This window comes from Gorilla gorilla, chromosome 12 (assembly GCF_029281585.2).
Source record: "Gorilla gorilla gorilla isolate KB3781 chromosome 12, NHGRI_mGorGor1-v2.1_pri, whole genome shotgun sequence".
NCBI classification, from domain to species: Eukaryota; Metazoa; Chordata; class Mammalia; order Primates; family Hominidae; genus Gorilla; species Gorilla gorilla.
The window spans coordinates 37507263-37533599 of NC_073236.2; the positions used below are offsets into that span (position 1 = coordinate 37507263).

Genomic DNA, 26337 nt, shown 5'->3' on the forward strand with positions numbered 1-26337 from the left:
ATGTTTGGTACTTAGTAGGTATTTGAGACTATGCTCAGTTTTTTGCAAAAACTGTCTAGCTCTTGTTTGCCTACAAATAACATTGACAATACAGTTCATTTCTAATGTAGGAGAAACTTCATTTTGGAGCCTTGCCCCTCAAACCTGGTCCTGATTACTGCTTCAACTCCTGTTTATATAATTCTACACAATTTTGGCAGGATTCAAGAGCACATACCAGGGTGTTGGCTTTTATGAATCTCCTGGGATGTGAATGTCACGCTGACTGGATGAACCCTGGCCACAAATCCCAGACAAGCACAATGATTCTATTTATTCAGACTTGGCTGCCTGAATGCAGAGTGACTCTGTGGGTAATAAATTTTCACAGGCCAAGTGCTTCAGGATCAACCAAGCTGATCCTGAGAAGAAAAATGCAACTAAGGAAGTAGAGTTGGGCTGCAAAAACCTCCTGTTTTTATTCCATGTCTGCATATCATTCAGCTAATTCGTTTAGTTACTGATTGACATGTACTGTCAATGCTTTCAGACATTTTAAAAGCTCTGCTTTGTGTTATGCAATTGTCATATTAAAAAGAAACAAGGGAAAAAATGAAGAGCTTCCATTACAATTGGCAATCTGCTTTTAACAGTACACCCAAAACTGATGTGAGTCATCCAGTAATCTCTATGGTAAAGAGCACAGAATTGAGATGGGAATGTTTCTTGTGCTGCTCCATAGGAAACCAAAGGAAACAGCAATAAGAACTGCAATTCTGTGCTCAGAGCAACCTCACCTACAATCTTGGTATCTTGACGAAGCAAGGCTTTACATTATTTCTAAGAGACACTATTATTACTCTATGCATTATAAATAAGAAAATAATTGGCTCTTTAATTTGCAGATTTATGTTAATGATCTAGATATCTATTAAATTAATTGCATGCTCTCCAAATATTGATTGGGGATTAAAAGGCAACTTTTCATTGTGCAAGAAGTAAATTAACGCCAATGGGGAAATTTCCCTCTACAGATTAGATCCAATGATTGTTGTCTGTAAAATTAAAATAGTCAGTTAAAGTGGATAAACCATGCTCATTTAAAGAGAAAAATGTGGCAACAGAGTTAAAATAAAAAGACTGCCCAATATGTTTGGATAACGTAATTACTGGAAGCTGCAGGCATGCACATAGCCGTTCAATTTAGATCCCTGGTCCCTTCCTTTCCCTAAGCTATGTATTTGTCATCTCTGAAACACTTGTCTACAGTTGACACTATCTCAGCTGCTCCTTGCTGAAAGTCTTAATCATGTGTCCCTGTCCTCACGCCTTAGCTATAGTAATGCCATCTACTTATTTGCTTGTGTCCAGCCTCCCAAGCTTACCCTGACTTGAGAGGCAGAGCTCATCTTTTTGCCAAATGGGAAGACATGCAATATAATTAATCACTCTCTTCCTAATCTATTAAATTTTTTTTATACTTACTGTCTTAAGTCTTCTAATTCCTTCACATTGTTTCACAAAAACATTGGTCTTTGGAGTTGTTAAAACCAACAGTTACAGAAAGGAGATCAAACAAATTACTCCAGGTATCACATACCTTTCATTTACTCAGATTAAATAAGAAAACTGATTCTCAGATATTTTGTGCTATTTCCAGTTGGAACCTCATCCAGTGTGAAAATCATAGGTGCAACCATAAGGCTATGCTTCCATTTCATTTATGTTTGTAAACTTTCTAAGGAAACCTGGTCACAACCCCAGCACTAGAGGCTACAGCCAAAATTTGGTTATTCTTGAAAGGGAAGGCTGTGGAGAAACTCAGTCTCTTGGTTTTGAAGACTTCTGTTTGAGATAACTTATGAAAACTTGTAGCTTCAATATAGCTTGATGTAAGCATCTTTAAGAAGGGGCTATAGACATTTCCATGGAGATTGGATAAATGCTTTTTTTCTCAATTAGGTTATTTGTGTATTAATCTATAGCCAATTTAAGATATTGGGCCTTATATTTTTGTCATCTCTGTCAATACTTTTGATGTTTGGACAGAACTCATTTGAAAAATCATAGAGTTCAGGAAAAGGAACAAAGGCAGAGCAAAGGTCATCTCTGATATTGTACAATGGACAGTGGGAAATACTCTCAATTGAAGGCATCACTATGCATTTATCCACGCATTCGTTCAACAAATATTTAGCAGTTCTGCTGTGCCAGACACAGTCCCTGACCTCAGGAAACTTCCAGTTTAGTTGGTGTAGACAGATCTTAGAAAAAGTAAACATAACATATAACTAAAATTACGATGAGATTTAGGTAAAAAGATGAAGGATACTGTGAGAAGGACTAACCGGGAGTTGATTAGATAAGAGGGAGGTCTCCCTGAGGAAGTGAAAGTTATGCTGCGCCTCCAACATGAGTAGGTGTTAGCAAGGCAAAAGTGAGGGAGTAGAGGCCTATGGAGGCCCTAAGGCAGCTGAGCTCAGCTTCCTGCAGGAGCTGGGAGAAGGGCCGGGCCGCAAATGAGCTCAGTGTGAAGATGAGACGTGGACAAAGCCAGATGGTGCAGGGTAGTGTCGGCCATGCTGAGGGCTCCGAATTTGATCCCAGGTGGGATGGGAAACCTATTTAAGATTTTAGACCAAGGAATTACTTGATCTGATTTTTAAAAGATCACTGTGGGGAGGTTGTATTACAGAGGGCAGGAAACAGAAATACAATAGTTTATACCAGACTGGTTTTGACTAGCTGGGAATGGAAAGAGGTAGATGGACCAATATTTAATTTTGGAGGCTGAGTTTATAGGACTTAGAGAAGTGACTACCTGAGTGAGGAACAGGGAATCATCAAGGATGAGTCCGAAGTTTCTAGGCTGGAACAGCTGGGCATCTGGCAGTGCTAGTTTTGGAAATGGGAACAATAACAAGAGGAGCATGTTTGTGTGTCTGGGTAGCGGTGGCAAAGGCCAGAAGTCCAGCTGGGCACAGACTGAATCTGAAATGTCTGTGAGACATCCAAGTGGAAAAGTAAAGTAGGTTTGCGGTTCACAAGAGAGTTCTGAGCTGGGGATATAACTTTAGAAATTGTCAGTATATAAAAATTGAAGGTCATAGGAATGGGTGAGATCACCCAGAGAGCAGACATGGAGAAGAAAAGTCAGGAATAAACATTGAAAGTTTCCAACATTGGGCAGAAAATCAGAGTCAGCAAAAGAGCCTGAGAAGAGAAGCCGGAGGGGCAGGACCCAAACCAGGAGAGTGTGGTGTTAGACTCCGACAGAGAAGTGGGTGATGAACAGTGTTCAATGCTGTAAGTCTTCTAGCAAGACAGGGGACTGAAAAGAGCCCAGTATAATTGGCTCTACAGAGGTCATTGGGGGCCCAATGAGGAGCATTTCTGGTAAAGAGATGGGGTCATAATGAGATCAAAAGAACAAGTCTCTATGTAGCTCTGAGGAAATGGATGAACTTTGGATAGGAGCAGGGCAGCGTCCTCTTGCAACAGGAGGACACAGGATGAGTGAAGATGGAAGCAGTGGTGCAGATGTGGTATTGAGAAGTTTAGGTTTCTCTGCTAGAAGCCAGTCAGCCATGGTATGAGGTAGGGAAATAAAGATGAATAAGATACACAGTGAAATTCAGGTTGTTTACTTATGAAGTTGGAAAGACAGAAAACTACATTTGTATTACCTATTATTATTCATTCTGTAACAAAGGTAATTATAGGATATTAAGGGAGAAAGCATGCACAAATGACAGTACCAGCGAACTGTTATAAGTTATGTATATATAGTGTGATACCTAGAATAGCCACTAAAAAAGCTGTACAAAGAGATACACATAAAAATGTTACAGACAAATCAAAATAGAATTCAAAAGGTTTAAGGAATACACAGAAAGGCAGGAAAAAGAAAATAAAAACCAGGAAGAAACTAAACAAAAAATAGAGTGGTAGACTTAAGCTTTAACAAATCAATAATTACATTAAATGTAAATGGTCTAAATGTATCAATTAAAACACAGAAATTGGCAAAGTGAATAAAAATATGACAACTATTAATTTATGCTGTATATAAGAAACTCATTTCAAATATAACAATATTGGTAGGCTGAAAGTAAAAGAATGGAAAAAAGTTACATTATGAAAGCATTAATCAAAATAAAGCAGGAGTAGCTATGCTGTTATCAGAAAAAGTAGACCTCAGAGCAAAGAAAATGACCAGAGACAGAGTGGGACATTACATAATGATAGAAGGGTCAATCTAACAAAATATAGCAATCCTAAATATACACACACCAACTAACAGAGCTGTGAAATATGTGAAAACAACCCGATTGAATAGAAAGAAGAAATAAACAAATCCACAATGATAGCCAGAGACTTCAACACCTCTCTCTCAACATTAGATAGAGCAATGAGACAGAAAGTCCAGAAAAGATACAAAAGAACATCAAATAAGATTAATTGATATTAATAGAACACCCTACCCAACAGCAGCAGAATACACATTCTTTTAAGTGCCTATAAAACATATACCAATACAAACCATATCTTGGGTCACAAGAAATCCTCAACAAATGTATAAGAATTGAAGTCATACAGACTATGTTCTCTGACCATAAAGGAACCAAACTAGAAACCAATAAAAGTTAAGAATAAGGGCGATCTCTGAGCACTTAAAAATTAAACAACACATTTCTAAATAATCCATGAGTCAAAGAAGTCTTACTGAACTGAATGACGATAAAATACAACACATCAATATTTGTGGGATAAAGTTTATAGCATTGCTGACAGTCAAATGTATAGCACTAAATACTTATTATATCATAAAAAAGAACGAATCTCAAATCAATAATCTAATCTCCCTCAAGAAACTAGAAAACGGGCAAAAATGTACCCAAAGCAAGCAAGAGGAGGGAAATAAAGATAAGAAATCAGTGAAACCAAAACAGAAAAACCAAATAGATAATATTAATGAAACAACAAGCTAGTTCTTTCAAAAGATCAATACAGTTAATAAACCTCTAGCAAGACTGATATAAAAAAGAAAGAAGACAAATGATGAGTATCAGTAATGAAACGGGCTGACACTATAGATCTTGCAGTCATAAAAAGGATAATAAAGGAATACTATAAACAACCCTATCCACATAAACATGACAACTTAAGTGACACGGATAGACTTATTACTGAAGAACAGTGTACCACTTATACCCAGTATGAAACAGATAATCTAATAGCCCTATGACTATTAGATAATCTGAGTAGCTCTATAACTATTAAATTTTTTTTTTTTGGCTGGGCGTGGTGGCTCACACCTGTAATCCCAGCACTTTGGGAGGCCAAGGCGGGTAGATCATGAGGTCAGGAGATCGAGACCATCCTGGCTAACATGGTGAAACCCCGTCTCTACTAAAAAATATAAAAAATTAGCCAGGCATGGTGGTGGGTGCCTGTAGTCCCAGCTACTCAGGAGGCTGAGGCAGGAGAATGGCGTGAACCCAGGAGGCAGAGCTTGCAGTGAGCCAAGATTGCACCACTGCACTCCAGCCTGGGTGACAGAGTGAGACTCCGTCTCCCAAAAAAAAAAATTTGTTTTTGTTTTTCTCCCCCTGAGATGGAGTCATGCTGTCACCCGGGCTGGAGTGCAGTGGCTTGATCATAGCTCACGGCAATCTCAGCCTCTTGGGTTCAAGCAATACTCCTGTCTCAGCCTCCCGAGTAGCTGGGATTACACGCGCGCACCACTACGCCCAACTAATTTTTGTATTTTTAGTAGAGACTGGTTTTCACCATGTTGGCCAGGCTGGTCTCGAACTCCTGACCTCATGATCTGCTCTCCTCAGCCTCCCAAAGTGCTGGGATTACAGGCATGAGCCACCACACCTGGCTGGGAAATAGAATTTTTAAGTTTAAAAATCTCCAGGCCCATATGGTTTTACTAGAGAATTCTGCTAAATAATTATCATCCTTTTTTTTTTTTTTTTTTTTTTTGAGAAGGAATCTCACTCTGTCACCCAGGCTGGAGTGTAGTGGCACAATTTTGGCTCACTGCAACCTCCGCCTCCCAGGTTCAAGCGATTCTCCCGCCTCAGCGTCCTAAATAGCTAGGATTACAGGCACATGCACGATGCCTGGCTAATTTTTGTATTTTTGGTAGAGAGGGGGTTTCATCATGTTGGTCCAGCTGGTCTCGAACTCCTGACCTCAGATGATCCACCTGCCTTGGCCTCCCAAAGTGCTGGGATTACAGGCCTGAGCCACTGTGCCCGACTTAACATCATTTTTTAAAAGCATAATCTTTTTGAGAAAAGGGCAGGGGACCCTTCTCAATTCATTTTATAAGGTCAGTATTACCCTGATATCAAAACTAGCCAAAGACAGTATAAAACAGAAAACTTCCAACCAATATCTCTCATGAACATTAAAAAGACAAATGTGTGGTGAGGATGTAGAGCAACTGAAATTCTCTTACACTGCTGGTGGGACTTTCGACTGGTACAACCATTTTGGAAAATGGTTTGAGATAATTTACTAAAGTTGAACATGCACATACCCTACTGCTCAGCATTTATACTTCTGGGCATAGATCCAACAAAAATGTTCCCATGTGCTCAACAAAAGACCTGTACAAGGATGAAAAGACCTGTACAAGGATAAAAAGACCTGTACAAGGATGCTGATAAGAGCACACTATTCTACTCCCCGACCCCTGCCAAAATATCCACATGCCCATTAGCAGTGGAATGAATAAGTAAATTATGGCATACACACATAATGAAATAGGATACAGCAATGAAAATGAACAAACTTCAATTACAGGTAACAACATGGGTGAATCTCATAAACAATGTTGAACGAAAGAAGCAAGACACAAGAGTACATGCCGAATAATTCCATTGATACAAAGTGCAAAAATAAGCAAAATTACACTATAGTGTTAGAAAACAGGAAAGTGGTTACTCTTCTGCAGAGTGGTGACTGGTGGGAGCATGGGGGCACCTGGGAGGTTGGTCATGTCTGTATTTTCATCTGGATACTGGTTATATCATATATATATATAATCATTTTTAAAGACATAGCATTTTTATAAATCATATACAAACAGGCTGGGCAAAGTCGCTCACACCTGTAATCCCAGCACTTTGGGAGGCCGAGGCGGGTGGATCACTTGAGGTCAGAATTTTGAGACCACTCTGGCCAACATGGTGAAACCCCGTCTCTAGTGAAAATACAAAAATTACCTGTAATCCCAGCTACTTAGGAGGCTGAGGCAGCAGAATCACTTGAACCTGGGAGGCAGAGGTTGCAGTGAGCCAAGGTCGTGCCACTGGACTCCAGCCTGGGCGACAAGAGTGAAACTCCGTACACACACAAAATATGCCTATTGGATCTGGTGACATGAAGATGATGGGTGACCTCAAGTTTCGATGAAGTGGCAGGCTTGGGGATCTAGCATTAATTCCAATTTTACAAACAGAGACACTGAAGCAGAAAACAGTTCAGAGGCTGGGCCAAGGTTGCAAAACTAAGTAGCAGAGTGGGGATTTGAACCCTTGAAGTGGGGCTGCTGTGCTCTTAACCACTAAACTAGACTGTCTTTTGACCTTCAGGATCACAAAGGCCATGGGGAGAAAAGGAAACCTCAGATAGGAGTGTTCAAAAGCATGGAGTCTGAGGCGATCTGAGGAAGGGCAGGCAGGTGTAGCAACTTGAAGCTCTTGTAGACACCTCTTTATTACAGTGGCACATGGGCTGGTTGAACCAATATTCACAAAGACAGCCAGACATAATGTCAGAAAAGGTTAAGGATTTTCATACACTGTACTATGTTTATTGAGGCAAGGGATTTTAAAAATATTTTGGGTTTACGGTGCAAACTCTGATTACATCTAGAAAAATCATTTATGTTAAATGTTCAATTATCTCAGAATGCCAGGGAATGAGTGTGTGTGTGTGTGTGTGTGTGTGTGTGTGTGTGTGTTCGTGCACTGGCTATGCTGTTTCAGGGATAAAGCATAGTTTGGTCTTGAAGAGAAAAAAATACCATATCATTAGTCTTGTTTAAAAGTATGGGAATTACAACTTTGTGATTAGACCAGGGTATAATTATAGGCCAAAGCAGGACAACTTAATGTTGTCTTACTGTTGAAGCAATAACTTAAACTATCATACGCAAAACCACTGTCTGGAGTCTTAATTAGGAAAAAGGGATTAATGTATAAAAATTATTCATTCTGTCAGTTCCTTTTATTGCAAAAATAGGAAGGTATATTCACATAGGAATTAAATGCAAGAATAAAGGATCTGACCTGTACATTCATAACACAATATTATCAGTGAGTACAGAATGGAAGGGGGTAGCTTAAAAAGCAAAATGAGTCAACTAAAAGCTCTTACTGCCTTAGAGAACATGTATAGTACGCCATTAGTAATGTTTATTAAAATTGAGTTTTCATTGGAAATACTTCCTGGAAATAGCTCAGGAAATTATTTCCAAATTTAAAAAGGTTTGCAGATTGAAATAGTCTGTGAACCCTTTTTCTAATAAAAAGTATACACAATTTACATGTTTGATATGATTTAATCCACAATCTATGTATCCAGGCCACTTAATGGGAAAAAACACAAAGAGATGAAATCATTTGCTTATCATCATGTAGATAAGAAGCCAAAATTAGGAGTGAAGCCATTCTACATTTCTGCTAAGACTGCTGTGTGGCAGATATCTGGCTGCCCTGGAAACAAATCAACAGATCTCTAAAACACTCAAAGCCCGAGTGGCCTTCTTTGCCCAGTTAACCTTCTTCCACTGGGTATTCTCCACCTGCCAATCTGGTTTCCAGACTCCTCAAGCTCTTCTCCCTTTTTGGTGCCTCAGTTTCTCCCATGACATGAATAACCTCTTTTGTGACCTCATAGCTATGCTCTGCTCACTCTTCCTCGAAATTCTCCTTTGACTTTTATTTAACCTCTGCTTGTTCTCTCTGTAAGTTATTTGTATTTGCATGTCTAGACAGCAAATCATCTGCATAGCATTTCATGATACCTTTCTATTAATTCACTATTCCAAAACCAACAGAACAGCATTATTATTTTGTACTGCATACAAAAATGACTTATTAAAAAAAGCCTCTCTGAATTGTCTTTCTACCCATCACATGTATCTAAACTTGACAAAATACAACATAGGGGATGAGAAAAAGAAAACAGAAGTGTAGAAAAATCTGTCTTTAGTGTTTTTAAACTTGCTTTGAAATACAAACATTTCTTGAAATGCAGAAGTGAAAGTGATGAATGTTAAGTGGATATTTTTTCACCTTAACTGACTGATCAGAAGAGTATTTATAACCCCCTAACTGATGTCTCGAGCTGATAAATCAACACCAGGGGAGAATATTTCAAGCACATTTATCATTTAAGACAAACAGCCTATACTGAGCATGATTACTTTTTATTCATCATTTTGGCTCACCTCTACATTTGCTCCTTCTCAATGTTAATAATATCTGTGTAAGACTTCTCAATATTTAATGTTACAGATTGCCTGTTGCATGCTGATGAGGTTAAGGTCATATGTTTGATCTCCAGAAGGCCAGTTAGCCACACACACACACACACACACACACACACACGAATAAATAAAAAAGAAAAAAAAAGGCTCTGTCTACCTCTGAGGGAAGCCTGATCTTAGCTTCCTTGTAATACCCATTGCTGGTCTCAACATCATAAAAAATTACAGAATTCAAGGCTTAAGGGAAATTATGGGCAAGCTATTTTAATATACTGACGCAACTGCATAGAAGCTCACACTTAGCAGACGAAAGACCAGCAGCCTGGAGTGCCACCATTCAGCTTGGTTAACACCCAGCACGGTCCACCAGGTAACTGTTACCAGTGTCACCTCCAAAGGATGGTGACATAAAAGAGAATCTTACCTGTTCATTCTCCTCTTCATCACTGCTTAGCTTAAGGTCATCTTCCAGCATTCTGAAAGAAGGAACAAAGAGGTACAAAGAGGTACAGATAGTTAGTGGATTCAGAATAATTCAGCACCAAAATATCACCTTAATGTTGCTATTAGAGCAACATTTTGGAAGTAAGTCTATTTGATTTCCTATTTTTTTTCTTTCCTTCTTATGCACTTTTCCTCTGGTGCACTTAGGAAATAGTAGACAGTCCCATCATAAAAATTAACCCTCACAACAGTCATCAGCTAAGACGGGCAACTTTCAGAAGATGCTGTGTTAGCAGGGAAATAATACTTAACAATGACGTATTGTATATTTCGAAATAGCTAGAAGGGAAGAACTGGAATGTTCCCAACAGGAAGAAAAGATAAATATTTGAGGTGACGAATATCCTAGTTACCCTGATTTGATCATCACACATTGAATCCCTGTATCAAAATATCACACGTACCTGAAAATAGCAATAAAAAAGAAGATGCTTTTTTTTTTTTCTCTCAAATACATAGGGGCTTTTCCCCTGGGCAGTTTGCATTCCACAATTACTTGTTTAGTGTTTTCCAAGCTCCCAGTGCTGGGCTGTGTCTCCGTGCCTGCCCCAGGGGCTTTCATGGTAAAGAGAGATGAGAACAAGAGCCATAAAGCCATAAACTTGAGTTGTGAGCGAAGCTTCTTAGGCCATCCATCAGTCAAAGAGCTGGAAAAGATGTTGTCCCCAAGATCCTACCTAGTGGGGAAAACCAAGCAGGAGGGCGCTTTCTGAAAAGCCTGTGAAGGTGATTCCCCAGCCCACCCAGGTCCCCCCACCCCGTTCATCCTGAGGAGACAGCGGGGAAGCACGAGGTTAAAAGTGAAAAAAAGAAACAGAACTTCAGACTCTGTTATTTGTTATGATAACACTGTATTCTTTTCAGCATGGCTAAATTTTTCTTTATAGTAGTTTTCAGATTAATTCATTTCAAAAGAAACCTGACTCAGAAGTGCACTGTATAAAAGCGTGCTCTCCACGCAGAGACGCTCTGAGGGAGCAGGGGAGAGCCCACTTCTGAGGGACCCCGGGGCTCCATACATCAGTGTGAAGCCCGCTGAGCCCTTGTGCTCAAAGGCCTCATTGAAGCCAGCTTCCAAAGGCTGTCCCCTAAAATGTACCTAGTGTCCTTTAAAAGCCGGTTGTAGGCCTATCATGGATACATGCCTCTGAACATTCGTAGGAGTCATTTCAGTCACTTTTGGGGCGAACTGGGGGGTAAAGAACTGGCAGGATAAGGCATGGCCCAGGCTCTGCCCCACCTGTCTATGCATGTGGGGTGAGTCGCTTCACGCACCCTGACCCCATTTCCCTATTTGTGCAGTGACGTGTTATAGAGGGCAAGCCTAAGGTCGAATCCTGCTTTAGATTCTGTTGTGAGTCTACAAAATAAATATGCTCCCCAGTTTCGTCAAGGAGAAAAACCCTTCTATTTGCTCTAGAGAACACAACGGAGAAACTTCTAAGTAGTTTTTAGGGTACTATTTAAGGCATTGCCATCAGGGCACCAAATCTGCTTCCTCACAGGCTCCTGCTCATCTCCCAGTGCCGAGAGGTGTCGTTCTTGTATTATTTAAACCACAAGTGAACAAATGAACATGTCAGCAGAGGCTGTAAAGCGGCACCCCCAATTCCTCTGCACGTCTGGCACACCATTCATTTCCTTCACCTCACAGACACATACGCTTGGCTTCAAAGAGAAGAGACCTCTTGGTTATTTATTAGAGCACTGTTTGGGAGTAGCCTAGGGAAGTGGGCTGTGTTTCCTTTGTCCTTGAGTCCCCAGTGACCAGCACAGTGCGGCACAGAACACAACGCCAGTTTGCTGGCTGGGATGAGGCCCCTTCCCCAAGACCATTTTCCTACCCAAAGGCACAGATTTCTTCCTAATGAAAAAGACCAGAGAAGGGGACAGGTCCTTGCCTCCACTCCCATGCCCTCTTTTGGGTAAACCACCACTGCAGTGTGGTTTAATCTCTAGGACTGCCCAGCAAGCACTGGGTCTTTAAAGGGTGGGTGGTCCTGCTGGTAGGGGTGGAAAGAGTGGGGAGAACTCACACAATCATGGTTAACAACCCCCTTGCTGTCAGATGGAGGCTGTGTGGCTGGGAAATTTAACGTTTAAATGGACAATACTGTGCGTGGATTGGAAGGCCATCATCCCCCAGAGCAGGAAAGACCAACATGGCCCGAAGTGAGGGAGCTTAGGCTGGCTGCAAACTAGCTGTGCAACTCAGTCACCACATGAGCCTGGCATGGCTGAAAGTCACCACAACAGTCAAAATGCTGCTGTGTGAGGCTCTCTTTCAAGGTAGGGAATGCGGCTTACTTTTGTTTATTTCAAACGTGTGCTAAACGCGTCCACACATAAACACGCATCTGTTTGAATCTCAGAGCCCCTTGCACCACAATCTTGTGTGAGGTGCACCTCTGGGGCTGAGCATTTGTGCTTCTATAATGAGACTCATCTATCTCATCATCATTTCCAGAAGAAAAGCAGTCAGAGTTCAACCTTGCTTTGTGAATAATCATCACTCTATCACTGACTTTACCTCTCTTATATTAAAAAAATGAATTTATTGTGTTTCCGGCTGGGTTCTAAATACAACAAATCACATGTAAAAATACACTGCCTTCAAGAGAGACTTCAAGAGAAGTTCAAATCTAACTAAACTTCAGAATATTTCGAAATATGAGAAAGTGGTCATGGAAACAAACTCACACAGCTTATACAACATTCCTAGAGCAATCCTGGGTGGTGCTATTCCCAAAACATGAAATCACAGACCTGGGAGAGACGACCACGGCCATACCGCATCCCAGCCCCGACAGGCACAGAGACACACCCTGAGGAGACCCAGGCTCCCCGCGGTCTGACAGCAGGAACCCTCTGCTTTATTCTGATGGTCATGAGCAGGCCCTTGGCTCAACTCCCTAGCAAACGGCGCTTGTTCTTGTCTGTGACCACTGCATCTTCAAATCCGGTTTAACATTCACAAACAACTCCATGTTGAATGCTGAACATATCCGAGTGGCCTCTTAGAGAGCCTAAGGAGGAGCTGAAGTTTATAGCTGAACAATGAAACATGGTTAGGAGAAGAGAAAACCCGTGACACTCACAGGATCATACGAACTGTCTGTACTTGGTGTATGGCCAGCAGACAGCAGGCATGGCCGCCTTCACCAAACACACAAATGGCACCGTGGTGGTCATGGGCCCAACCCACTCCCAAACCCTGGGGAACATTTTTATCATTTGTCTGTTTCCCTGTGGAAACATAGGTATATCAAACAATAAATAAACAAACAAAAGTGTTCAACCAAGAGTAAAAGGAAGATGCAAATTAAGTGCTGATTAGGCTACTGGGGAGGGGTGGAGATCTCCTACTGTTTTTTTTTTTTTTAAAGGGAAGGCAAAGACCCTGCTGCTCTAAGGGGCTCCTGAGGGCTAAGTCATCTGCACGGAAGGACTGGCCATCTGCATGGAAGCACAGGGCCTGTGCATCCATCCACAGCACCCTGGCTACACCCCTACTCCTGGGTTCCTCCAGGCCCTACCGCAGCTGATGGGGCCCCCCGCCAACCAGGGCCACCCCTTTCACGTTCCCTTAGCCCCTCCCCTTCATAGCCCTTCAGATCCCTCCCAGGGGATGAAGCCCTCAACTCACAGTAGCAGCTCTCATTGTTTAAGGGATGCCCGTCGGTAGCAGACCAGCTAAGTACTTTCTAGATGTTACTTTGTCAATCCCTGCAGCAACTCCTCCGAGGTGGGAGGTGGGTGCTATAGGGGGCTGCGGACCGTGGTAGTCAGAGCAGGGACTCCAGGGTCACACTGCCCAGGCAGAATGCTAGCTCTGCCTTTCATCTAGCCCAGGGCCCTGGGACCTGCCTCAGAGGGCTTCCCGGAGAACTTACTCCACAATCCTTGGATAGTGCTGAGCGCGGGACCTTACGCCAGGGAGCCTCCAATCAATGCTCATTTTTATCAATGCTCATTTTTACCAATATTCCCTTTTCCCTAGGAGGGAAGTGGGCCTCAGAGCATTTAAGAAACTCATGTGGATAAACAAGTTGAGACTTTGAGATGTCTTTGTAATGATGCCTTAAAACAGAGCCATTTGCTCTATTTTCAGGCCATTTTGAAAAGAAAGGGTCATGTTCCTGAGAGATGGTGGAGGGGAATATATTTCGGCCTGTAACTGCTGTCAGCTGGTCTGAGTGGCTTTATGTCGACAGGACAGTAAACACGCCTATCAGCCCCAGTGCACGGGGAGGTCCGCCCTGGGAGCTAGCGGGTGGCCACGAGGCCAGGAGTCCCTCCACGAGGAGCCAAGGGGGTGTTGCCAGATGACAATGGGAAAGTTGAAATAAAATAGGTACTAAAATTGAACTTTTTGGCTGCACGCGGTGGCTTGTTCCTGTAATCCCAGCATTTTGGGAGGCCAAGGCTGGCGGATCATTGAGCCCAAGAGTTCGAGATCAGCCCGGGCAATATGGCAAAATACCATCTCTATAAAAAATATATAAAAATTTGACGGGCATGGTGGTATGGACCTGTAAACTCAGCTACTAGGGAGGCTGAGGTAGGAGGATCACCTGAGCCCTGGAGGTCGAGGCTAGAGTGAGCCGAGGTTGTACCACTGCACTCCAGCCTGGGCATAAGACCCTGTCTCAAAAAAAAAAAAAAATTGAACTTTTTGAATTGAGAACAGAGCAGAGGTGCAGCCTGAGGTGTGGACAGACCTGGACTTCATGGCCTTAACACTTGAAGAGTTATCAAACTACTGTCAGGGACACTCCACGTTAGCACCTCATGGTGACTTTACAGTAGAGTCTGAACCAGCTACATGAGAACTGTGACACTTTAAGGACAGAAGCAAGATTTTTTTTAACGTGCGATTAAGCGATTGAGATTCCACCCATTTTTACTTGGGAACTTGTCCTTACAATGATTGTTGGGCATGTTGTAACACCCTTCCTGACACGCAGACAAGGAGTCGAAGGGTTATGAGCCCCCAGCTGCACTCGCTCACACTTTCATGCAGGGAGAGCGGGCCTTGCAGGAGCTCTGTAGAGGAAAGGACGCAATGCGACTTTCATTCAGAACTCTAAAGAGGGAGCCAAAGATAAACAGGCCCATTTGCAGTTTGCCGAGCACTACCCTGGAGGACTTTTTTCTTTCTGAAAGGGAAAGATGAATGGAAACATGCCTCATCACCACCAGCGGAACCAGTATCCAAACTCCCAATTGTTGTTTTGTTTTGTTTTAGAGACAGGGTCTTGCTCTGTCATCTAGGCTGGAGTGCAGTGGCCCAATCATAGCTCACTGCAGCCTCGAACTCCTAGGCTCAAGCAATCGTCCCACCTCAGCCTCCCATGTATCTGGGACTACAGACGCTGGCTACCACGCCTGGCCAAACCCCCAATTGTTGACTCATTCAATTACTTCTGTGTCCACTGTGTGGCAGGCACCTATCCACAGAAGGTGTACTGTCTCCCAGGGTGGTTCCCCTCACACATGACATTCAAATCAGCATTGTCATTTTACGTATTTTTAAATGCCTTCGAATTGTGAAGCTCTGGCAAATACAACTTTTGCAGAACCCAACTGTGTCATTTGAAGGTAAACTCGGTACTTTTCAGAAAAGGGAGTAATTCAGTACAACCTTTGCAATTTTAACATTTGATTACCATAACTTCCCTGTGTGTATTATTTTCTTAATTGAGCAAGTGATAAATTTATGTTGTAGCTGGCGCCTGCATTTTTGAGGCCTAAAATTTCTTGGGAAGCAGAAATAGCAGCCTACACTTAACAGATGGCCAACTGCTTCCAAAGCTCATCTATATCTTCCACAGGTATTGCAAACGGGCACGTTAACTACCTGCAAATGTAATGGCAGCCATTTCACAGAGTAGCGGTTTTTAATTAATAGGATTTTCCCTGAATTAGTTGTCATTTGGGGCCCTTAACAGATAGGAATCCTTTAGTCCTTTAAAGTCATTTCATTTTGCTTTGTTTTAATAGTTTCTTAAAAAATCTGAGTTTTAATTGGGCTGTTTGATTTTCAGATTTGTTTCTATAGCTGGTGCTGCTACTATCTCCACCTACGTGAGATTTAAAGCCAAAGACAAATGTTTATGAATCTCCATTAAACATATTCATATATGCAAATATCTATTCTAACAATTAGCATTGCCTGAGACCCTATTCATTATGCAAGTGCATCTCTCTGCAGTTATTCCCCAAGCCATCATCTCCACTGCTTGGAACACGGGAGGGAAGGTTATACAACTCATTTCATCCTTTCTGAAGTCTACTGCTTTGTCAGGGTCAGTGCTACCATCTGCCTGTGGTTATTTTCATTAACAAGTAACCACCTTCTTCTCGGCGTTTGTTCGGAAAAACTTAGCTCATGCCATCCCAGCTAACTGGGAACACGGAAGGCTAGCATGGGCCCACTCTAGGGGTTGGCAATTTAGTGCATCCAAGGCACAGATGAACTCACTTAGTCTGGAGGCAAATGGAGAAATCAGGAACAAGATGAAGGAGTGCTCTACCTGACCTAAGTGTTTCCAACTCTGATGTTTTAAAACCCAGGGATCTCTACATCTTTTGAAGCAATTTTGGTCCATAGCAAGGTGGTATCTGCTCATACATTTTCCTGGACTCCCTCCCTCCCGGGGAGGGATTGTCAGTGAAATCATCCATGATCCTGTAACTCTGCCATGTTGAACCTGGGGTGAAGGTGCACTGTCTCGCTTAAGTTTATGACCTTATTTTTAGTTAGGGACAGCAACTTCTGATGGTCCTTTTCTCCACTGACATGCTGAATCCACTTGCCACCTTCTCTGCAGGCCCATCTTCCCTGGAGGATGGCATCTCATCTCCTACCCTAGAAGACCCTCACAAAAGCCAGTCTCATTTGGGAAACCTGCCAAATCCTGGTGAGATGCCGGATGATGTGTGTCTTCAAAATCTCAATCAGTCAACTGTCTTTCCCAACAGTAAGCACATCTATAGTAATAGAAAATAAGCAGAAATAAAAGGAAAATGGAAATCAACAGTCATAAGAAGAAACAGTCAGTGGTACAGAGTCTGGGGTGGTGAAATAAATTTTGAAATGGCAGCTTGGAGGCTAGCCAGCATTAGTCTGAATTCTGTCCCTAACTAGCTCTGTGAACTTAGGCAAATCACCCACTTCCCCTAGACATTGTTTCCACATCTCCAAAGTGAGAGTTGGATAAAACAACCACTATATATCCTCTTATTGGTCTGAATTCCTTGGTTCTGTGCCTTTACCAATGGGTAGAATGTCCAGGAAGACTGCTGGAGAATGAGATGATCTGGTACTACTCAGCACATTCTAGGTGCTAGAGATATAGAACTGGAGAAGTCTTCCTTTTCAAGTGTCTCACTGTTTACTGGGAGCAGCAGCAGTTCCTTGAACATCCCATGATGCTTTCCACCTAGAAATACGTAAGTGCCACACACGGTTTGTGTGATTGTGAAAATATAAAAATGCTCCATCTTTTCCACTTAGGGCAATCTAGGCCACAGTTATGAAGTAGCATTCTCCAAATATATTAGGCTTTAAAATTGCTTCCTCCTAAAAGAATTACAGGGAAAGAGGGCTGGATATACTCTATCATTTCTATCAAAAAACTGAGGCTTTAGAAAGAGCACTTTAACCCGGAGTGCTTTCTCCCTGAAGATGGGTTTAAATCCTGTCTTTGCCTGTTTTAAGGACTTCTAGAAAATTAGTTTCTGAGCTCGATGTTCTCAGTATTAAAGAATTGAGTTTCTAAGGCTAAATGAATGCAAGTACAGTGTGTGAAAGAACATGATCCTTTCCCGGGCAGACAGCAGAGGACAGGTCAGAGGATTCTGACTGGGAACATAAAGTTTCTGTGGCTGTACAGATTTGGTGGTGGACATTACTTAAACTTCTTTGAAGGGGGATTTGCACCTAACCAGAGGGGAAATGAGATATGTACGTATTTATATTGCTCAAATCTGATGTTGAATATTGATAATCAGTAAGTAAGTAAGTTAGCTGCCTATTCTGTTTGCTAGCTAATGGTTTGCTTATTTAATAACTTTTGACAATAAGAATGCATTGAATCTGTAAGGGTCATAACATACATCAGGTTAAGATTTGTTCTTTGGTTGGAAACATCAGTTTTTGCATTTTTATGGCTGCTGTTATTGATAAGTTAATTGCTAAAAGAGTCCCTAATTAAGAGATTTGAACAGATAAACTGTTAGAATTAGAAAAGAGAACCAAGCATAATCTCCTAATTAGCGAATCCATGCACTTTAAGCTATACCAATGTTCACACATTACCTGAGGATGGCATAACACAGTGATTTCCAAACTTTATTGCACACTGGAGTCACTTGGGAATCTTTAAAAATTATTGATGCCCAGCTCCACTCCAACCCCATATTCTGATGGGATAGGTTTGGGGTGCAATCTGGGCATCTGGTTTTTTTTTCTTTTCTTTTTTTAAAGCTCCCTAGGGAGCTGATTCATGGGCCTCAGCCCCAGATATTCTGATTCACAGCAAAGTTGGGACCCACTATATAACATCGAGCTGGACTGAGTCATAAGAGCTGAAGGTCATGAATAGCTCTGCACCTTGGATCAAGTCCCACACCCTAAGTTTTAGTTTGTTCATTAATATAAGGGGATGATAGTTGAGATTCAAATGAGACGATAAAGGTGAAAGCCCACTGTAAACTGTAAAGCTTCATAGGAGTTTTCAGTAATGGGTTTAGCATTACCTGGGATGTTTTGAAAGATACTGGTCTATGGGCCTTACCCCCCTGGGATTCTGATTTAATTGGTCTTGGATTGGCCACAGGCATCAGTACTTCTGACAAGCTGCTATGGTCGGAATGTTCTGTGTTCCCTCAAAATTCACATATTGAAACCTAACCTTAAATGTGATAGTATTCAGAGATGGGGCCTTTGGGAGGTGATTAGCTCATGATGGCAGAGCTTTCATGAATGGGATTAGTGCCCCTGTAAGAGAGAACTCAAAGAGCTCTTTCGACTTTGTGTCCTTTCCACCGTATGAGGACCCAGCTCGCTGGTGCTGTTGATGAACCAGAAAGCAGTTTCTCAACAGACACCACATCTCGCTCCTTGATCTTGGACTCCCCGTCCCCCAGAACTGTGAGGAATAAATTACTGTCATTCAGCAGCTTCCCAATTTATTTTGTTACTTTAGCCTGAAGTATTTTTTTTTACAGTAGCCTGAATAAACTAAGACATGAACATCCTAAGTGAATCTTCTATTCAGCCAGGGTTGAGAACCACTGCCTTAATTCTATTTTTTTTTTTTTTTTTGAGACGGAGTCTCGTTCTGTCATCCAGGCTGGAGTGCAATGGTGCATCTTGGCTCACTGCAACCTCTGCCTCCCGGGTTCAAGCAATGCTCCCTACCTCAGCCTCCTGAGTAGTTGGGACTACAGGTGCCTGCCACCACACCAGGCTCATTTTTGTATTTTTAGTAGAGACAGGGTTTTGCCATGTTGACCAGGCTGGTCTCGAACTCCTGACCTCAGGTGATCTGCCCGCCTTGGCCTCCCAAAGTGCTGGGATTACAGGTGTGAGCCACCACGCCTGGCCACTGCCTTAATTCTAACGGAACTATCACCTTCCTATTAAAATCATCTCCAATCCATAGGACAGAATTAGTCACTTCTTATCTAAGTGAATAATTTGTACATAACTAATGCATTATGTTGGAATTTTCTAACTTATCTGGCTTCACTCTCCCCCATCTTCCATTGGAATAAGAATGCTTGAAGGGAAGGGGTGTGTTTCCTCAACACCTAGGATAAGGCATAAGCCCATCATTACTAAGGAATTACCACGAGGCATTTTAGAATTCTTCAGTGGTTGTTTTGAGAAACCACAAGGCAGTGCTGGGGAATCTGAGATTCCAGCTTGTTCTTCAGCCTTGGGGAGGAAACAGAAAATTTTATGAATGCCACACCTTTCAAGCTCCCTGGAGAAGTCCCCACACTTTCGTCAAGACTGCATAGGATAGTGTGCTGGGTTTTCTGTCTAGTGGCAACTTGGCATCATCTCCCCTTTGAAGCACTCCTTTCTATCACAGGGGCTGGAGGCCTGGGAACTACATTTCCCCAGAATCCCTGCCGATAGGGTTTTTGGTTAAATGTTGCCAGTGAGAGGCACCTGAATAGGGCTTGGAAAATCAAAGATTAACAGAAGCCTTTACTACTCCCAGGACAGTGAAGCAGGTGCAGAAGCTTCAGCAGATGGCAGATACGAGGTTCTGTGAGTGGCTTCCAGGCACCCTTCTGTGAATAATGCCTGCTGGAGACATCTGAGATTATTGTTAGCAGTTTTCTGTTATTCTTGCATTTACTGATTTCTTGAAATGACTTTCTGAAATGATGGCTGATTTCCTGTTGGTCCCCCTTCCCTGGCCCTCCTGATGGGTTTGGAAGGCACTAATTCCCTATGTGAAGTGTCTTTCTACTTGAAATACCTAGAGTGGTTTCTCTTCTCCAGATCAAACTGACTGATGTGTATAGTAATTAAGAGCATGAGCTCTGCAGTCAGAAAGCCTGGTTTATTGATTTCTATCCAGATGCTGTACCTCATGCTAGTTGTGTCCTTATGCAAAGAACTTAAAGTTGCTCTGCCTTCTGTTTCCTCATCTGTAAAATGGAAAAACGAGAGTGTTTACCTCCTAGGAATGTTGTAGAAAATGTAGAAAACATTTTATACAGTGTCTGGTATGTAGTAATTAATAAATATTCAGTATTCTAACTAGCATTTTATTACCCATTCCATCTCGTCACAGCAACTATGCTACAATTTAAGTCCATTTTTCCTTTTCTTTTTCTTTCTTTTTTTTTTTTGAGACAGAGTCTCACTCTGTTGCGCACACTGGAGTGCAGTGGTGTGATATCACAGCTCACTGCAGCCTTGACCTCCCAGGCTCAAGTGATCCTCCTGCCTCAGCCCCCCAAGTAGCTGGAACTATAGGTGGCCCACCATGCCTGGCTAATTTTTGTAGGGACGAGAGGTTTTGTTATGTGCCCAGGCTGGTCTCAAACACCTGGGCTCAAGTGATCCACCTGCCTCAGCCTCCCAAAGTGCTGGGATTATAGCCATTTACTTTCTCTAACAGAGAAGATAAACTTCTTAATTTCTCGACCACCTCCGATGAGCACATTCTAGGTGCCAGAGATATAAAACTGAAGAAGTCTTCCTTTTCAAGTGTCTCACTGCTTATTGGGAGCAGAAGCAGAAAAGAAAGCCAGTGAGGTGATAAATACTATGGGAGCACAGATGACCATCTTTTTTCCTTGTCAGACAATCCCGGCCCTTTTATTTTTCCTTGTAGTTTTATTCTTCAGTCTGTAGTTCTCTTCTGTATCTCCTACAAGTTCCCCAGTGTCCTTCCAAATTTATAGTCACGTGTGGGACACAGTCCACTCTACAGGCTCTATCGGCATGGACTGTAGGGGGAGAATGACCTGCTTTATGTTGGAAGTCAACAGCTCTGAGAATTAAGGCCTGAGACTCATAACTTAAAGCTTTCTCCACCTAAGCTCATTTAGTCTCTCCTTCCCCAAATGTCTTGAGGAAAAAAGCCATCTGCCTCCTTGTTCAGGACAGCCATGGGGTCATTTAAGACTCATCATGGAATTTTAACAACCTTATCCTACGCTGTGTGGACCAAGATGACCATCTGGCTCCCGTGATTGCAGTGAGGACCACATTGTACCTGGGTATTACAGAGGTGCAGCCATCCCGCCTCCCCCTGCAGCTGTCCAGTTCCTGGAAAACGTGCTCCCAGGACCTTCAGCTGCTTGTGACTAGATGGAGGCTTTCACACTAATCCACTAATCCTCTCTGCCACAAACATCATAAGCAGATCGTATAAACGTGAAGAGGAGAAAAAGACTTCAATGTTCCATATTAAAGAAAAAGCATCCTATGAGCTATTTATTGGCTGGAGATTGGTAGATGATCCTCACACTAAGGCATTTCCATGAACTCATTTTTTTTTTTTTTTGAGACAGGATCTCACTTTGTCATCCAGGCTGGAGTGCAGTGGTGTGATCACAGCTCACTGTAGCCTCAACCTCCTGGCTTCCAGTGATCCTCCCACCTCGGCCTCCCAAAGTGCTGGGATTACAGGCCTGAGCCACTGTGCCCAGCCCATGAATTCAGCTTTAATACTACCACTTTTGTAGCACTTTGCATATTTTCTCTGATACTTCCAGAATTTTTCATTATAAAATGAATCCAGGTGGTTTGAATATAGAAATCAAATAACTCTAATCTCAAAAAAACTCACTATATACCAGGACTTTTTCTTTCTTTCTTTTTTTTTTTTTGGAGACTGAGTCTTGCTTTATTGCCCAGGCTGAGGTGCAGTGGCGCTATCTTGGCTCACCACAACCTCCGCCTCCCGTGTTCAAGCGATTCTTGTGCTTCAGCCTCACAAACAGCTGGGATTACAGGTGCCCGCCACCACGCCTGGCTAATTTTTGTAATTTTAGTAGAGACCGGTTTTCACCATGGTGTGGCCAGGCTGGTCTCAAACTACTGACCTCAAGTGATCTGCCTGCCTCAGACTCCCAAAGTGCTGGGATTACAGGCCTGAGCCACCCCCCTGGCCTTTCTTTTTTAAAAATAGAGTTGAAAATTAGGCCAAGTATATTGAGAGTTCTAAATCCATTGTCAGGTACATACAACTGGCTTTTGCAATGAGAAACCTGATTACCCTGCCAACATGCCTCTCTATACACCAATTACATTCTACTGGGAGTTGTTCAACTCATGGTGACACAGAATGTGTCAAATAATCCATGTAAATTAAGCCTTGCCATACCCATTGCAGAAAAGGGGTGCATTTACTGGGTTGGAAGCGGTGTCACCAGGACCAGTCAAGGCCACTCCTTAAGAAAGGTTCAGCATTTCGTCATGGTTTTATATCAGGTATATTTCGAGTTTATATAAAAAAAGAGTAAAACTGCAGAATCAAGTCCTTTGTTGCCTTCCTAACTTTTTAAACATATTCATCTATTTCTCTTTCAACTGGAAGAAACGAATCTTAAGTGCAAGAAAAAAAATTCCTGTGAAAAACTCTAAGTGGGAATGTACACTTCTGAGATAGGATCAGACTACAGAATAGTGTTGCTTCTGCTTAGTGCTTAAGAAAATAATCAGGAAAATAACGATCTATTTAGTTACTATCCTGGAAGTCATGGTGTCCATACTGCTAAAGTAGGTCTATTCACTGATGGAGGACAGGAGAGTAGGGATGAAAACAGACAGGATCCAGGCCGGGCATGGTGGCTCACGCCTGTAATCCCAGTAGGCCGTGGGAGGCGGAGGTGGGCGGATCATGAGGTCAGGAGATCGAGACCATCCTGGCTAACACAGTGAAACCCTGTCTCCACTAAAAATACAAAAAAATTTAGCCGGGCTTGGTGGCAGGTGCCTGTGGTCCCAGCTACTCAGGAGGCTGAGGCAGGAGAATGGCATGAACCCAGGAGGTGGAGGGTGCTATGAGCCGAGATTGCGCCACTGCACTCCAGCCTGGGCGACACGGCGAGACTCCATCTAAAAAAGAAAGCAGACAGGATCCCAGTCCAATGCAGACTTTCTGACTTTCCTACTTTAGATGAGTCAAGAGTCCTGATCCACAGTTTCAATTAAAATGACAGAAAGTCAACTGATTTCAGAGCCAACACCAAATAACACTGTGAAGGAAGTTGAGTTTACCTTTGAAAACCCCTACCACTTTAGGTGCACACTCCCTCTCCAGGACTCATACTCCCATGTAGATTATTCCTTTCTGACCAAGGAACTGGAGCTATTCTCATGGTCTGGAATGGGTCTCCTTTCCTGCCTACTTGCTAAAGTGTTTCTCTTCTCAGTCCCATACCCTTGGGATTTGTTGTGAGCCAGCCATATTGCATATTGAAGAGTTGGTAAGATTTGACTCCTTCTAAAAGGTTCCCAAGCACTATTGACCTGTAATTGCAAAAAATACAAATAAACAAAACCTCAACAGCAACAAAGATCCTGAGGGAGTGACATTAATGGTAGAATTTTTAAGGTACAGCGGTAGCCCCCAAATGGCCATTTTTCCTCCGTCTAATCTTATTGCATGGCAAATATAGACAGCAGCAGGCATTCCTGACTGAGAACCCTGGTGATGGCCTGATGGAAGCAGAGATGAGACTGTCTGATCTACTCCAGGCAGCATGGTCCCTAAAGGGCCCTCTACAGCTGGGAGCCTACCCTGTTCTGTAATAACAGCACATCAGCAACCTCTATCATTGTGGCAATGGTAATCAATTATTTAAGTCATATTTCATTGATTGCCTTTATGTGCCAGGCATGTTGCCAGCCAATAGCAAACCAATGATGAATAAGAAATGGTTCCTCCCTTAGGGAGCTCCAGTCTGGAAGGGAACTCAGGCTCACTGAATTTTCTTACCCAGGCAACAAACTGTCCCAGGATCTTTTAAACAGTTTCCTGAGTGCAATGAGTATGTAACATTAAACTCAGAACAAAGAGAAGGATCTAGGAATGCAATTTCCTGTGTGGCCAAGAGATGTGTTCCTACCACAAACGTATTCCTGGCTTCTGAGGCACTTTGATCATTGTCACCCATGCAGCCATTTTTAATAGTAAATAGCTAAATATTCAGAAATAGGCACTTTGCAATTATTTATTTGATTTGGGTAGTGTCAGGCTAGGGAAACACTACCAGGACACCAAGACAAGAAGAGAAATGTCCCGGTATGGCAGGGGCCAGATGTGGGAGAAGGAGGACCAGTTTTATCAAATGAGCCAGGTGGGTAATGGGAGTGAGTGGGAGCTTCAAGTCATGGAGAACAGAGGGAGTGTTCTAAGAACTCAGCGAGGACACTGTTCAAGCCACGAGGCTGAGCTCCCAGAACTCTAGGAGACGGGAGCTAGAGGAGAGGTGGGCTCTCACTGGCCTGTGGAATAAAGAGGCTGATGAACCTTCCCAAGTGAGGGTCTCATAAGCAGGGAGGAAAGTATGGGGCTTAGAGGGAGAATCAGGCTGGTGGCCAGTCAGCTGTTGTTATTTATAAATATGCTTTTATAGTAGTTTTAGATTTACAGAAAAGTTACCAAGAGAACACAGAGGGTTCTCGAATACTCAGTGTCCAGTTTTCCTTGTCCTTAGGATCTTACGGCAGAATGATACCTTTGTCACAATGAATACACCTATATTGCTATGATAACGTAAGTCCATTTGAAATGGAGTCTTGCTGTCACCCAGGCTGGAGTGCAGCGGCGTGATCTCAGCTTACTGCGACCTCCGCCTCCCAGGTTCAAGCTGTTCTCCTGCCTCAGCTTCCTGAGTAGCTGGGACTACAGGTGCCCGCCACCACATGCAGCTAATTTTTGTGATTTTAGTAGAGATGGGGTTTCACCACGTTGGCCAGGCTGGTCTTGAACTCCAGGGCTCAAGCCATCCACCCACCTCAGCCTCCCAAAGTGCTGGAATTATAGACGTGGCCACCACGCCCAGCCCCATGCTTTATTTCGATTAGCTACTGTTCCTTCCCTGTCCCAGATGATGTCATCTAGGACAGAATGTTACATTTGGTCATCATGTCGCCTTAGGGTTCACTTAGCTGGGACAGTTTCTCAGACTTAATTTGTTTTCGATAACCTTGACTGTTTTGAGGAGTCTCAGCCATGTATTTTGTAGAATGTCCTGCAATTTGGGTTGTCTGATGTTTTTCTCATGATTAGATGGAGGTGATAGGTTTTTAGGAGGAAGACCCCAGAAATAAACGACCATTTGCATCCCATTCCATCAACATGACTTATCACTGAGAATGCAGCTGAGGTTGCATTTGTTGATTCCTCTGCTTTAAAGTTACTCTTTGTACTCCCTTTCTAGACAGGACACGGAGGCCACTAAGCACAACTCGCACTTCAGAAGCAGGCAGTGATGTTCCCTCTCCTTGCGGGGCATTATCTATAATGCTTAGGTTATTTGGAATTCTGTTGTATGGGAGATTTATTTGCCCTATTTATTTATTCCAATCATTTATTTCTTTTTGAGACAGAGTCTCGCTCTATCACCCAGGCTACAGTGCAGTGGCGCGGTCTCGGCTCACTGCAAGCTCCGCCTCCTGGGTTCACACCATTCTCCTGCCTCAGCCTCCCGAGTAGCTGGAACTACAGGTGCCCACCACCATGCCCGGCTAATTTTTTGTATTTTTAGTAGAGATGGGGTTTCACCATGTTAGCCAGGATGGTCTCGATCTCCTGACCTCGTGATCCGCCCGCCTCGGCCTCCCAAAATGCTGG

The 26337-nt window shown here is 42.7% G+C and overlaps 1 protein-coding gene across 10 annotated transcripts in view; it reads right to left on the reverse strand.

The window, feature by feature from the left end:
* The window catches only part of AFF3 (ALF transcription elongation factor 3), a 569022-nt gene that overhangs the window by 117864 nt on the left and 424821 nt on the right, over positions 1 to 26337 (reverse strand). For all 10 annotated transcript variants that reach the window (XM_063695620.1, XM_063695617.1, XM_063695621.1 and 7 more), the window contains one exon: positions 9918 to 9969. In XM_063695620.1, the coding sequence (XP_063551690.1) occupies positions 9918 to 9969 (52 nt within the window). The remainder of the gene's footprint in view (positions 1 to 9917; positions 9970 to 26337) is intronic.